Raw genomic sequence first — 15,235 nt, forward strand, 5'->3', positions numbered from 1 at the left:
TGTCTACTATGATGCATAAACAATAGGTTAGGCCTGCTTTATCTTCGTTCTTTGACATTCCTTTTTTCATTTTATTGTATCATTTAAGTGCCGTTTGGCATAAGGGACAAACTGCATTCCTGAGTAGCCACAAATCAATACAGTCTTCGTGGAATACGTGATCACATGGCAAACAGCGCGTAAGATCTTCATTAGAAAAATCATTTAAACAAATAATACAGTTATCTTGCAGAACTGCATGTTTTTTTCCGTTGCATCTATCCCTTTCCTTAATATTTTTCCACTCACTGTAGGCTTTTACTGGTAAATTCTCCAGTTTATTTATAGTATAAGCTTTAAACTTGTTTTCTGAATATTCACTTGAGACCATGGAGGGGAAAACAAAGTAGAAAAAGAACAACATGCCAATTATTCTCAATGTGCATACCAACATAGTTATGAGATAAAATGGCCATAGATTGGAGTTAAAATCAACTTTGATTAGATTATTTACCAATTCAAATGAATTACTTTTTAACAAATAGTGAGATGCTCGGCTCAATACATAAGAATTCTCAACTAAATCACTTCTATTTAGTCTGTTTAGACCAGAACTGTCGTCATATTCATATTCACCACTGGAGGGTCTTACGGAAAGTATCCAATAGAAACCTGCTGAGAACCAAATATAGTATAATATAGAAAACAGTCTACCTATTCTCCATGTTTTGGATTGGGTAAGTCTCTTAACAGACTGTAAAATAAATATAATCCTACCACCACACGAACTCTGTATGCTTTCTTTGTTAAGTATAAACTTATAAATTACTCTAAATACAACTTGCACTATTTGAAGTAACCCGTGAATAAGCAGCCAAACAGTCAAGTATGGACTTCTTTCGTAGTTGTAGTTCCAGTTATACAAGACATATAAAGTCGAAAATGCACCCATTACTGAAAAAGATATAATACATACATTCAATGTACCATTTAAAAACCATAATGTCTTTTCTGGATAGTTGTAGACCAGTTGCATCAATGAATCCTCAGATTCCTGTTCAACACTTATATTGTTGCTAGTTCCATGATTGCCGTTTATGCTACTGCTACTATTAGTACCGTTATTATATGCACCACTAGTATTGTTATTGTAGTTACTCCAGTCACAGTCGTATCCGTTCCGAGATGAACCATTCCCATATATATTTCTCAATGAACTCTCTCTTACAGGTGATACAACCACATTTCTACTAGATGTTCTAAACAAAGGCTGTACGTTTAGGTACTTTCTGCATAAAGTGTTTATTCTTTCCTTAATTAACATTATTTTAAACTTTAACTTAAAAATATTATGGTTTTTAAAATACTTTATTGAACTAAAAATAGCCACATTATTTCTTTTATGGATGCCCTTAGACACAATATCATTCTTGTATGTTCTCTCATTTTTCATCATTATCCGTAGTTACCTGTCTTATTCTTTTTAATTCCCTATGACCTTTCTCCACAATCCATTATATAGTACAATTTTATTGCGTATTTCTTCTGCTAATTAATATCCTACGAAGTACAACTGCATGCAGTGCTTACAATTAATGTTCTTTTATAAACAACGTCCAGTCTGTAGTATCTTCTACATGAAAAAAATCCGGGAATAAACTTCGGAAAACAATCAAGTGCTTGCTGATTTACATATATATATGCCTATAAACCTTTATATATCCGTTTGTATCCTGCATGTTCAATCATACATGCAAACTATTATTTTATACTCTTTTTCCTTGAATTTATTACGCATGTAACTGTATATTATTTCTTTTATGTTTTTACCATATACTTTCTATATTTATTCTACTATCGTATTATTGTTTGCATTTATTTACTTTTCAACATTACCGCGATGCACACGTCTCCGTCACCAGTACCGGCATAGGCGGTAATGTTAATAATATGCGTAAAATTACGAATATTAAATGAAGCAGCTAACAATTTTGCTGTAGAGAGTATTATTATTATTAGTAATAATATGGCATTGCTATTATTTACTAGTATACAACGCTAGATTATTTTTTATCGTTATTTTGAAAAAAAAATGGGACGGCGTCTCCGGTAAAATTAAGGTCAAAGTTAGAATAAGCGTTAATAGACAATAGTGGTACTCTTTGTGCGGCCTCAAGGACAGGGATATTCCATTTGAAATTAATCCTTAAACTTGTGATTTACGCCTTCACTGTTTGAGTTTAGGAAAAATTTGATTAATTCTCATTCTCTCCTGAACTTATTGGTTTTAGATCAGGTACACGAAGCGGACTAGGACGGGGATTTCGCGTAAATAATTTCGGGACAAGTACATATATTTAAACTTGAATTGAAACTTGGAATTGAAGATGTCTCCGAGAGTAACATATCGTAGAAAGTGTCGTTATAACACCCCATCTAATAGAGTCAGAGTAGTGAAGACCCCAGGTGGCAGGAACTTAGTACATAATATTGGGAAAGTCTACTCAAGACCAAAATGTGGAGACTGCAAGAAGCCACTTCAAGGAATTCCAGCATGTGCTCCTTATGAAAGGAAACACCTTAAGAAGCGTGAAAGAACCGTATCACGTGCCTACGGAGGAACTAAATGTGCCACATGTGTACGTCAAAGAATACTGAGAGCATTTTTACTTGAAGAACAGAAAGTAGTTAAGAGCGTTATTGCAGAAAAGGAACAACTTAAGAAGAATGAGGAGAAAATACCAAAATCTAAAAAGAAATCTTCAAGTAACAACTCTAAACAAAGTTCGAGTAAGAAAAAGTGAATATTGATATTCAATTGACTAGAACATTACTAAATGGTAGACTATAAAACCTACATAGTTTATTGATATTAATTGTTATTTTGATTTGTCAATTATAAAGAATGTGATTATGGACTTTGTGGGCTCGAGTTTCCCGGTCTCGGAGGAAGTTTATTGAGTTCTTTTTTTACTACTTCGGAATCGGGAATCATTGACTCCACGTCTCCTCCATTATTGTGGTTTTTACTTGTTCTGACATGTTCTGGACTTTCCGATCTCGTCGGACGGTGAAGGCAAACTCTTCTTTTGTCAAAGGAAAACACTGAGTAAGGGCAAATGTCTTTGTAGTCGTTCTTCACTTGTTCGTTGTCACTATATTTTTTCTCGTACTCGTCCTGACCCTGACTTTCCAACATGCCTAACACCATTGATTCCTTTACCTTCCTTGACTCGCTAAACCTTATTTGTCTCAGTTTTTCTGCGTAATCTTTAACTTGTCTCCCGAAGTTGTTTACTGTCAAATTATATGTATAGTCATTCTCATACTTTTCTTCTAAGGCCTCGTAATATTCACTCTCCCAGAGTTTTTGCACCTTTTTTTTCGTTTCTATTGTAGTATATAATCTCCATATCTTCTTTCTAGACTCTAACAATGAACGCCTCATTGACAAAAATGATATATAATCCTTGAATATTTGTACTTCATTGTAACACAAATTTTGTGGAACAGGATATCTAGAGTAATATATCTCCTCGTCCGTATAGTTTCTCAATATGTAACCTGCATTCTCATTTATTCTATATCTTGCCTCTGGCATCATTGAACACAGCTGAATTGTGACCGAGTGCTCCAAACTCTCGTATCTCGATAACTTGGCCAAGTAATATCTATATTGATATTGATACTCTACTTGATATTTATATATAGATGCACTAGTCTCATTGTGAGCTTTAAATCTTAATTTCATCATTATTTCGGAAAGCTGAACTGGATTTGCTTGAGAAATTGGAACCTTCTTTTCCTTTTCAAAACCTATTGAATGATTGCTATAACCCAGCATTTTTTAAAAATGTTGTATATTCGCATCACTCTAAACAGCTAAACAGTTTTGTTCAAAATAAAAAAATTTATCCTCACTTCTCTATCTTTTTATTTAATCCACGTTAAATTCCTTATTTTTTTAACTCATTCTTCTGTGTCATTATTCCCACACAGAAAAAAGATCAGAACCATGGCGCCAAACCATTTTTGTATTGCATGCTAATATAGCCATCAGTTTATGTAAACTTGATGGTTTTTTAAGCGATCGGATCTCCTTAACTCAAATCCGGTATTTTCATTTGATGTTTTTCTAATTTTTGGGTTTTTGTATTCTTCACTTTCGTCAGAGCTCGTATAATAGCAGTCATCGGATTCACTGTTGTACCTTTTATTTTCGTCGTTGAAGTGTTCATAATCGTCTAATTTCTTGCTCGCTTTTCTATTCTTTTTTATTTTTCTGACAATAATATTTTTTGTGCTATTGTTTAGAGGAATGCTCCAAATAATGTTTGATTTATATTCACTCTTGTGATTACTCGTTTTTGTAAACAGATAACAGGGAATCCTATATTTACTTGTATTAAGTAGATAATTCCACAAATCAAAAACATCAGTGCTTTCCCTTCTGTATATATTTGGGTCGTTCTTATTTATGAAAAAATAAGAAAAGTGAAGTTGTAATCCTTGGCAAAAATCGGATAAAGAGGGTTTGCTATATTCAATTTTGGAACAATTACTTGTATTGTTTTCGAGTAAAATTTCATGATTAATTCTTAGCTCTTCCAACAATGATATACAGTATATTCCGATATTATAAATATGTTCGGATGGACTTTTATCATTAAATTTACCAGTTATTTTTTTACTTAATTGATTATAAAAAACTTTAACAAAAGTATGTATAATTTCATTTATTAATAAACCATTATTTAAATAAGTAATGCTGTCTGTAACTGAAATATAGTATATAAATACTGATATTATACAGTCAATAATACAATATAATTGTTCAAATTTAATGCTGTTACTATTAATTGTTGAATCTAAAAATATATTTAACATATTTTCAAGCAAATAATTTTCATTAGTTCCCTCTTTATTTACAGAGTATACTGATAATATTGGCAAAATAAATATTCCAATAGACCTACCCAATGTAGTCGTTAATATTGATTTATTTGTCTCTCTGTTTGGTGGTATTACTAACCTCGAAAACATTACTGTTTTGCTTTTGTTGACTGCATCATTATCGTTTAGTTCAAATACATCCAACATTTTTAAGTGATTCTTCCTAAAAAATTCTTTCAATTCAGAAAAACAAATATCATTAATTAATTCAAAATATATGCTAAAACCAAATATCTTTATATTGTTTTTTATATTTTCGATATTATCTTCTTTATTGTACTCGCCTTTGCGAATTATATATTCAATTAACATTTTGTTTTTCTTATATTTATTTTCAAACTCCAGGTTATTCGTGCTATCATCAAAATCAAGTTCACCATTCATTAAATAACTCTTAAACAAGGCGTGAATATTGTTAAAGTATTCAGAGAATGTTTGTTCGTTTATATTATTTAGCTTGAAAAACAATTGATTAATTATTTTTATTAATTTTAGTATTTCTGTTATATTACACCAAATATAGTTTTTATCGCCTTTTAATTCTTGGCATAACTTACTATTTAACTCATCTATTATATATTCAATTTCTTCATTATTCACTTCATTTGATTTAACTCCCTTTTTTTCAATTTCCAAGAACAGAATAAACATATCAATACAATTGCGTTTACTTTTGTCGGCTCTAAGTTTCTTTCTCAGTTGTTTAAAGTGGTTGTACATGTCATTGTAGTTCATAAGTATACTATTTACCAGATAACTATCTATATTATTGAAAATCTGGTAAATAATACATTTAGTTTGTGCAACGAAATCACTATTTTCATCTATTATTTCAAATATAAAATTGTGTTTGCTAAGTTTACTGAAAAAACATTCATATGCCATTTTATTATTAAATATATTTAATATATCTGCTTTTAAATTTAACACAGATAAGTATTTGATTAACTTATTTCTAAATACTGATTTAGATACAAAATAATAATTCTCATACAGTTTGAATATATCCATTTGGTTATACAACCCAATAATGTAATTCAAGTAATCTACTGATCCTTGTATATTAATTTGAGCATCAATATGAACTCCATCATTTATAAAGTAATGAATGCAACTAATCATGTATTTAAACTGCAATTTTAGAATATAATCAATAGCGTGTTCGTCAATATTATCAGTGTTTACATCGTTTGCCTGTTTTTTGTTGCTAGCTTTGGAGCAATTTACTATAGAAATGTTTGGAAGTAATATAGTACTCAATGTATTCTCGTAATTACTACTGCCATTAATATTAAACAATCGTATATAACTTAATATTTTTCTAAATTCTGCTTTATTTTTGTGATTTATTAGTTCTGACAATTCTTCGATAACGTCAGACCTGATTGGACTATAATTTTGTTCATTAAAGTCAAGTCCCAGCAATAAACTCCAATTAAATAAAACGTTTTTGTCAAATAATGTATTTTCTATGTCGTTTAGTAATTCATCACTTCCTGTAGACACTTCTTTGTCATTTAAGAAAAAACGTGAAATTTCGTTTGAAATCCTATTTTTAAGCGCATTGATATATTCATATATAACTTGATTATTGCTATTTTCTCTCTTTTTGCTTAAATATATGGAAATAGTTAATAATTTAAAGCATTTATACAACTCAAATCTTTGGTTAATAAATGTTTTAATTATTTTATATGTAGTTATATTTGATTTATTTGAATCGGTATTGCTATTACTGTAGTTGTTTAAGTGATTAGCTAAAATTTCAAAAGAATCAAATTCAACCAAAATTTCCTCAATAACAGTTCTCATATATGAATCATTTTGTTTATATGAAATATACCAAAGGAACCATAAATTATTAACTATTTCTTTTGTTTTATAATTTTTAAAATAACCTATTAAAAACAATCTCACATTTCTATTTTTATCAGATATATGTTTTAGAAGATACTGAATGCATTCATTTACCGTATTATTCACTATCTGATCATTATTTTTGCTACTTTCAATATGTGTTACCCAATTAGATAGAGAAATAACGATGTTTTCACGTATATTTGGGCACGAAATGTGACCATATTCGGTTATAATTTTTACTATTTTAATATGTTCATAGCTAAACTCTTTATTTAAAAAACTGTTGATTATTTCAATTAATGTATTAAATACATTATTTCGTATCTCACTTTGTTTATCGTTTAGCCTAGAAATCCACGAATCAAGTAATGTACTGTTTAGTTTGTCAAATGATGATTTTTCATCAATTATAGCATGTACACCTTTTAAATTACCAACTATATTGTTGTCACATGCATAATTAAGTGATATTAATTTTGAAACCAATTTTACTACTTCGAACCTAATTTTATCGTTTTTTTCTTTCAAGTCACAAACTAATTGAGCTATAGCTGCCTGTACATATTCATTGTCAATATTATTTAGAAAATAAATAAGTTGGACAATTATTTTGTTTAATTCTTGTTCATTAACATTTTCGTTTATCAACTCTTTAATAAATTTAGGCGTCATTAATGCATTATTCCTCCACCAATATTTATTGCAGTCTTTGTTCAATGATTCCTTTTTGTCATTTAATTTATTAAATTTATTTTTCATATATTTAATCGTGTCTACTAGCAATTTATTTGTGAAATAAGATATACTGCTTGCACCTGCTTTGCTAAGAATAGCACATATATTAGAAATTAAATTAAATTTACTATTATTGCCTGTTTTACTATTACTTAATTTTGTTGATAAATTTACAAGTAACAATAAAACTATTTCATTTTTATGATCTTTTATCCTAGAATTATATAATAGTCCAATTAATGTATTTTTGCATATATCAATTATATTTTGTTTATAATAAATAACCGAATTTTCAAGCAAATCCAGATACAATCTAGAAACAAGAACCAACTTCTCTTTTCTTAATTCATTTGGATAAATATTTTCCAGAATGCATGCAAGTATTTTAGAATTATCCTCACTTATTCTTTCTAGTGAATAAATCCATGTTGTCATACTTGAGCTGTTTTTATTCAACAAACTTTCATTCTTGATGTATTTTAGTACTAATTCAATATGTTCTTGTATTCCATTAATTACATTTAAATTAACTTTTTTATATGCATTAGATTCACTATTTTTTAGTTTGTTTCCACTTTTATTATATGTTAATTCACTTTCGCTTATGATCTCACTGTAATATTCGCTTGACAATGGCAAACCTACTCTCAAACAGTCAAATATACTGTTTAATACCAAACTCTTGTATTCATTAGGTTCTCTATCTAGCTCTTCACACTCAAGCAATATTTTAATTATCGGGAGTTCTACATTAATACTTAAGTTTGACAAACAAATACTTATTTCCCTCAATCTTTCAAAAGTAAGTACTTTTTTTCCTTTAAAGGAGTTTATTTTTAATATATCCGGTATGTGTCCTGATTCGTCTTTCATTATTTACACATTGCTTATTATTTAAAATTCTTTACCTATTCGTCTATTAATCAATTATGGACATCCATTTACATACACACATAAATCGGCAAATCAGTAAAATTACTGCAATACCTCCTTTCTTACTTTTGTTCGCACTTTTCCCAGTTTATTCCACCTTCTTACCTTGCTTTTTTGTCTTCTTTACTCGATTCCACCGCATTCACGCCTCTCCTTTATATTCCTATCAATTTTTTTACTTAATTTAATTTAATTCTTTCTTCCTTCCCAATTAATTAGAAATTTACCATTATAAAACACAACTATTTACGTTGCATGCAATTATATACATTCCCCACTTGGCGCCTATTTTCCCATTTGTTAATGTTCTCACGAGAAGGTGAAAATGGCACTAATAAATATAAAAAGGTGTAAAAAATATAAAGTGGTACTTTTTAAACTTTTTTTGTACTAGTGTAAATATTCTGGGACAAAAGTCATTTACACATTAAAAAGTAGTATATTCCAAATAATAAGATAAAAGTAAGCCATGTCGAATACAAGAAATAGGTAAGTGTCAACGAGAACCCAAAGTACGGAAACAGTTGGTGACTTTATCTACCTATCCGAAATGAATAAACTACGAAAATATAAATCCAAATACTATGTATATTCATGTTTTTAACTTAAAATAACGAACAAAATGTATAACAATAACTATTTAAATGCCAGTATTGTAGACTTCATAAAGCGTGATTCCCTTGAGTGTTTAAACGAAGATATAAATCATCCATTCAAAAATGCATTGTTTCAATCGAATCTAGAAATATACGCCTCCTCGCAAGAGGACCACGAGTTACTTGCTAGATTTAACTTTGTACAGCCTGTAAATATAGACGGAATATCATTTAAGCTAGCAGAAAAACAAGTTAGCGATGGTTTTGGTCCTAAAAAGGTCAAATTATTTGTAAATGCAACACCGTATGACATAAATGACGCTGAGACTGAAAATTGTACTCAGGAGGTTGAAATATCAAACCCTCAGCTTCTATCTGGAGAGATAATAGATTTGAGATTAGTTAAGTTCAAAAACGTTAATTATATGCAGATATATGTATCAGAAAATCATGGAAGAGAGATTACTAAAATAGGAAGAGTAAACATATATGGTTCTAAAGGCGACTATGTCGATATAACAAAATGGAAGCCATATGAGAAGGAACAGCAGTAGATTTATTATTTCAAGTAAATAGTACTCGGATTCGTGTATATATACACGAACCATTCCAATTTTGCATTGCAATCACAAGAAACAGGGTTAGAGTTGGAGACTCGAATGAAAAGAAAATCTAGTTGTATAAGAAAAACACTGACACGGTGTTATTATTCGAATAAACCAAAATGTAAATAAGAATTGAAAACTTTCTTAATGCTGGAACCTCCATTCCTACATCTCCTAGGGGGAAACTATCAGGACTAAGTAAATACCGCATTCCTGCAATTGCTAGCAACTCACACTTCTCCCCTATCCGTGTATCTAACGTTATTCCGTCACTACCACAAATTATGCACGGTTGCTCACAAAAGAGGCGGAAAGATGCCCCACATACAAGGACCACCGAGGTAGACTGCAAGGAGTGGAGAGGTGAATGTACCCCAGATCAATCATTAAAAGCATACAGAGCAGGTGACAGCAGACAGCGGAATATTACCGACGGACTGAACAGGTCACCTACTCTATTTGTACCCCCGATACTTACCCAAAGCGGACTACAGAAGGACGTAGTGCTAAGAATAAATCGTTCCATAGGAATCCACAACTTACTTGATAAGAATCAGTCTGCCGTAAAAGTAACTTATGAAGATCAGCCCATCCTTGTAACACGGCACGCGAAGTAATACAGGGCCAAACGCACATGAATTGCTATAATATATCACTAGGTCCTATCATCATATATATTAAAAGTGAGTGATTATGTTTCAGTGTTATATGTATTGGATAATAAAACAAGGCAATACTTTCGCCTCGGTACGAGTGACTAAAATAGATAGATGTTCTGAAACTACCAGTCAAACTGTCTCCCTGTAAATGAACCAATAGTCGTTAGCGTAGCGCTTCCTAACAATAGAAGGGACTGACATCACGCGTAAAGAGTACAAGAATCAAAATCTCAGAAAAAAGTTATATAGTTACAAACAGCCTTGCTTAAACCTCCTCTATTATCATCCTCACGTACTCGGGAGTAGTTAGTACATATGGAATCACATAGTATCATATCCCAAGTAATTGACTTATTCTACTTGCTTTTCTGCTTCTGCTGCTGCAGCCGTTGGTGACATTGCTGAGCCACCGCCACAACATGATGAAGCACAGCCAGATGCCAACATACATCCTGACGAGCAACAAGACTTTCCTGAATTGCAAGTACCGCATCCTGCGCATTTGGATGAGTCACTGCCGCTACAGACACATGTGCATGACTTTCCAGACTCTGGCTTTCCAGACTCTGGCTTTCCAGACTCTGGCTTTCCAGATTCTGGCTTTCCAGATTCTGGCTTTCCAGATTCTTGTTTTCCAGATTCCGGTTTTCCAGACTCTGGTTTACCAGATTCTGGTCTAGTGCTTTCAGGTACTACTGGGCCTGGCACTTGCGCTAACGATCTACCAAAGCGTGTTTGAATTGTTGTTGTTGATGTCGATGAGGTTCTCAAAAACACCGCCTTCGTACTTCCACCTGTTGTAGTAGTGGTTGTAGTGGTTGTCATTCTTGTAGTAGTTGTAGTGGTTGTCATTCTTGTTGTAGTTGTTGTAGTTGTCATTCTTGTTGTAGTTGTTGTGGTTGTCATTCTTGTTGTAGTTGTTGTAGTCGTCATTCTTGTAGTAGTTGTAGTGGTTGTCGTTCTTGTAGTAGTTGTTGTGGTTGTCATTCTTGTAGTAGTTGTGGTTGTCGCTCTTGTAGTAGTTGTTGTGGTTGTCGTTCTTGTAGTAGTAGTTGTGGTTGTCATTCTTGTAGTAGTTGTGGTTGTCGTTCTTGTAGTAGTTGTTGTGGTTGTCATTCTTGTAGTAGTTGTTGTGGTTGTCATTCTTGTAGTAGTTGTAGTTGTTGTGATTGGTCTAGTGATTATGGTTACTCTTGTAGTTGTAGTCGTTGGTCTCACTGTTGATACTCCTACCGTAGTGGTGGTGGTTATTGGTCTTATTGTTGCTCTTGTGGTAGTGCTTGTTACAGGAATTGTTGGATAGTAATCACCTGAAGAACCAGGGGATTCAGAAACATTTGAAGATGTACAACAGTTATAACCTGCACATGATGAGTTTTGGCACGAACCAACTGCACGTCCATCACGGCCCACAATACGGGCTGGAACAACCTTAACGCCTCTGCATCTTACTGGTGCACATCCACAACATTGGATTCTGCCACAACTGCCTCCAACACACTTTGGTGGTACACAACCACAAGTTGTGCAGCTAGCTGGAGTGCATGTACAATCCGAGCATGATGAATTGCATCTCGCCGGAGTACACTTAGGAGCCTTGCATCTGAAGCCATCATATTCATCAGCACTGCATTTTGGACCTATGCAGTAACCACCGGTGCATGAACCATGTACACAATGGTCATCAGGCCTGTTATTAGGAATGCATGAACCTGAATGGCATGAACCCGTAGTGCATGAACCCGGAACGCATGTAGGAGCGACGCATTCATCTGAACCACCAGCAGCTCCAGCTCCTCCACTTGATCCACATGTCTCACAATCTTGTCTTTTGCATTCACCTTTAGCGCAGTGGTAGTCTTCTAAGAACTCTTGCTTAACGCACTTAGCACCTCTAATTCTTGATGGTGCACAGGCGCCCTCTTCACAGTGTGGAGGACGGACGTCACAACCTTCAACTCTTGGTAATTCTGTTGTGCAACCAACACATCTCGTACTTGAGCACGAACCTGACTGGAATTTGCCACCAACACATCTTCCAATGTCGCACTTGCCACCAACGCACGAGCCTGGTTTACAATTTCCATGCTCACAAGTTGCCTCTGAACAGTCAACTTTGTGAATGGCAACATGAGAACAGTCTTTATTGACGCATACTGGCTTGTAGCAAATTTTCGGTGAACCATCCCTGTTTGTAATGCACGATGGACCAGCAAGACATGCAAGAGAGGCACATTGAGCTGGTTCGTAATTCAATTTTCCTTGAGCCAAAGATTCGAGTATAACTTCTGGATCTTCCGTACATGGTTCAGTTTCAACGACTTCGACAGCTTCCACGATCTCGGGGATCTCATCATCATCCTCCTCGTCGATAAGTTCAGATGCTGCCTCGGCAAGTCTGCGTACTGGTGTATTCGTCACTGGTGTAACTACTGGTGTAGATGGACCCGCTGCTTCTTCAACATCAGACTCGACCTCATTAGTAGAGAAGTCTGCATTTGGATCAACAATTGTAGTGGTCTTAGAGAGAGAACTAATAGCGCGACACTCCAATACCGTAAAGAATTTCGAAGCGGCATGAGTTGTGGTTCTCTCACGATGCTCAAGCACGGAGACAGCGATCCTCTGAACAAGAAGAGCACGTTCCGCATCCTTATCACCTTCCTCGGCTCTCTTGAGAACGACGTTGTTATAGTAATCTTCCAATTCTTTAGATGGGTCAAGCATAACAACACCGTAACCTTCAGGTGTACCTACGATAAATGGATCCCTTGTCTGATCTCTTGCCCATAATGGCAAAACGGGTGAATACTTGTCCAAGTGATATGCAAGAGAGAGTGTTCCTGCATTAATTGAATCAATTCTTGGGGCCTGATCAGAAACTTTATTGTAAACATCCTCTGAAACTGTATTAGTTGCTTGTAGTTCCTCGTAAACAGCCTTACAGACTTCTAATTCTGAACGAACGTCCTCGCTCAACCTAAGATAAGTTCTTTGGGCATGCTGGCGCTGATATAAAACTGCTATCTTGTCGACTCTTCCAACATTCTGTTCCATGAAATCTCCTTGCGCCTTCACTAATGAGCACTGCTCTTTAACGTAGTTGATCAACTCCTCATGTGTCTTTGGAACTTCCGGGGACTTTCCTGGAATTGGGAACGGTGTCGAGTGAGCTGCCAACATATATGCTGTTGTTACGAGAATATCGTTCTCTTTTGCATATGTAAAGGCCTTTATAACCAATTCCTCAGTAATTTGAGAGTCACCCAATTCTGAAACTGATTGCTTCAGTGCATGCAACTTTCTAAATTGAGATTTACAAAGCGACTTCAAGTACGAGAGAACCTCTTCGTACACTCTCTTCGCTTCTGTTTCTGGTAATGATTCAATAATCGGTTCCACTTCGAAAATAAGAGCCTGTTCCAGATTCTCTATTAATTTTATATCTTCAGTGCAGTAGTTTGAGACACCGCTAGGTGTTGGTGGAATGAGTGGATAGTAGAAAAGAGAGTCTTTGGAATAAGTTGGTGATGTTCCTGTACTTTCTACAACAAGAGTACCATCATCCGCCTTTGTTAATACCATTTGTAAAGTTGGTGTTGTTTGTTGTTCAGGTTCAATTGTACTAACCCTGGAAAGAAAATCAGATGGCCTAACATTTGGTGAATAATCCACTCCAGCTTGAATTTCCGGTTCAGGAGTTAGTGCCAATCTCGCTGATCTCGGCGAAATATAGGACTTTTTATCATTCTCCGAGCATGATACCAGTATCGTTATACTAACAAGAAGTGCTAATAACTTAAATAATTTTGTATACATCTCTAATAAAACACTCCTTGGTTCTCTATAACAATTTATAACTTGAAAGGAAGAAACCAAATCTGAGTTAACTTAATGGAAAAAACCCAAGACTAACTTGTTTTTAGAGAATTATAAGTTACTCTGTACTATCTCTAAAATAATAAAGGAATAATATTTATTACCTCTACCTATTTAAATAAACTATACGTATCCTCTATTTAGAACTATAATATCTTATATTTCTTATTTATTTACCTATCGAGTATTGAATTATTCATCTATACCCCCATTTTATACGTATAACTTTATATTATTAAATAATTACCGGTATTTATGTATATTAATAATTTATATATTATACAAGTACCGGTACATTATTTGTTTTATTTTTTTCCCCTACTACGCGTGGAATAATTTGTCTATAACCACTATTTGGGTTAGACAAATCCACTATTAGTACCCGTAACTTCCCGCCTCATCACCTTACCTAACCAATAGAAATACACTTAAATAGAGATAAATAAAAATATGTTTAACGTATTTAATCATTAATAAAAAAATACCACTAGTTCAATATTTAATTTCATACAGGCTATTGGTGTGATAAACGGGATGTGGAAATAACTCGGAGAATACTAAAATCTATTTTTGAGACTTTGTTTGTGTGAACTAATAAGTACAAAAGGGTTGAAACTCGCGTTTCACTGTATGTTTAGTTCCCAATAATTGTTGTCTATCGTTTCCCTTGTTATGTCATTATCGTCATATATGTTTGTAGCCGGTCTTTCCTACAATAATACGACTGCTTTGCCGCCTCTTAGATAGTCGCTTTATTTCTTCCTAAGGAATGACAAAATTGGAGATTTAAAGATGATTAGATACAAACATTGATGTTCCTTTGTTTGTGATTATTGATTCCCGTATCCCTTTCGACTCATTCCTTCTATTTTGTACGGGTTAGCCATTGACATGTGTTTGTTACAATAATAATCTCTGCTTGCCGCCCTCCACATCTGTCAAGTTTGCATGTAGCTATTGCGTTGCAATGCTTTAATGACAATAAATATATAAATGTCGGCTATGTACACCAGAACCCAGTTGTTGAGTGTTATTA

The 15,235-nt window shown here is 33.6% G+C and overlaps 6 protein-coding genes across 6 annotated transcripts; 2 read left to right on the forward strand and 4 right to left on the reverse strand.

Moving 5' to 3' along the window:
• Positions 1–79: 79 nt before the first annotated feature.
• Positions 80–1,432, reverse strand: FG379_000496 (membrane associated with a RING finger; the record flags this gene model as incomplete). Its single annotated transcript, XM_067325907.1, has 1 exon — positions 80–1,432. The coding sequence occupies one exon, from the start codon at positions 1,430–1,432 to the stop codon at positions 80–82; it is 1,353 nt and encodes a 450-aa protein (XP_067182747.1).
• A 934-nt stretch (positions 1,433–2,366) lies between these two features.
• Positions 2,367–2,783, forward strand: FG379_000497 (60S ribosomal L34; the record flags this gene model as incomplete). Its single annotated transcript, XM_067325908.1, has 1 exon — positions 2,367–2,783. The coding sequence occupies one exon, from the start codon at positions 2,367–2,369 to the stop codon at positions 2,781–2,783; it is 417 nt and encodes a 138-aa protein (XP_067182748.1).
• Positions 2,784–2,890: 107 nt separating this feature from the next.
• FG379_000498 (uncharacterized protein) lies at positions 2,891–3,823 on the reverse strand (the record flags this gene model as incomplete). Its single annotated transcript, XM_067325909.1, has 1 exon — positions 2,891–3,823. The coding sequence occupies one exon, from the start codon at positions 3,821–3,823 to the stop codon at positions 2,891–2,893; it is 933 nt and encodes a 310-aa protein (XP_067182749.1).
• Positions 3,824–4,035: 212 nt separating this feature from the next.
• On the reverse strand, positions 4,036–8,400 carry FG379_000499 (uncharacterized protein; the record flags this gene model as incomplete). The annotated part of the gene is made up of 1 exon (XM_067325910.1): positions 4,036–8,400. One exon carries the CDS (start codon positions 8,398–8,400, stop codon positions 4,036–4,038), a length of 4,365 nt encoding a protein of 1,454 aa, XP_067182750.1.
• Positions 8,401–9,082: 682 nt separating this feature from the next.
• Positions 9,083–9,610, forward strand: FG379_000500 (thioredoxin; the record flags this gene model as incomplete). The annotated part of the gene is made up of 1 exon (XM_067325911.1): positions 9,083–9,610. One exon carries the CDS (start codon positions 9,083–9,085, stop codon positions 9,608–9,610), a length of 528 nt encoding a protein of 175 aa, XP_067182751.1.
• Positions 9,611–10,671: 1,061 nt separating this feature from the next.
• Positions 10,672–14,139, reverse strand: FG379_000501 (secreted with cysteine rich repeats and a mucin like threonine rich repeat; the record flags this gene model as incomplete). The annotated part of the gene is made up of 1 exon (XM_067325912.1): positions 10,672–14,139. The coding sequence occupies one exon, from the start codon at positions 14,137–14,139 to the stop codon at positions 10,672–10,674; it is 3,468 nt and encodes a 1,155-aa protein (XP_067182752.1).
• Between the last annotated feature and the right edge of the window lie 1,096 nt (positions 14,140–15,235).

This window comes from Cryptosporidium bovis (genome assembly GCF_009768925.1).
Source record: "Cryptosporidium bovis isolate 45015 chromosome Unknown contig_12, whole genome shotgun sequence".
Classification (NCBI taxonomy): domain Eukaryota; phylum Apicomplexa; class Conoidasida; order Eucoccidiorida; family Cryptosporidiidae; genus Cryptosporidium; species Cryptosporidium bovis.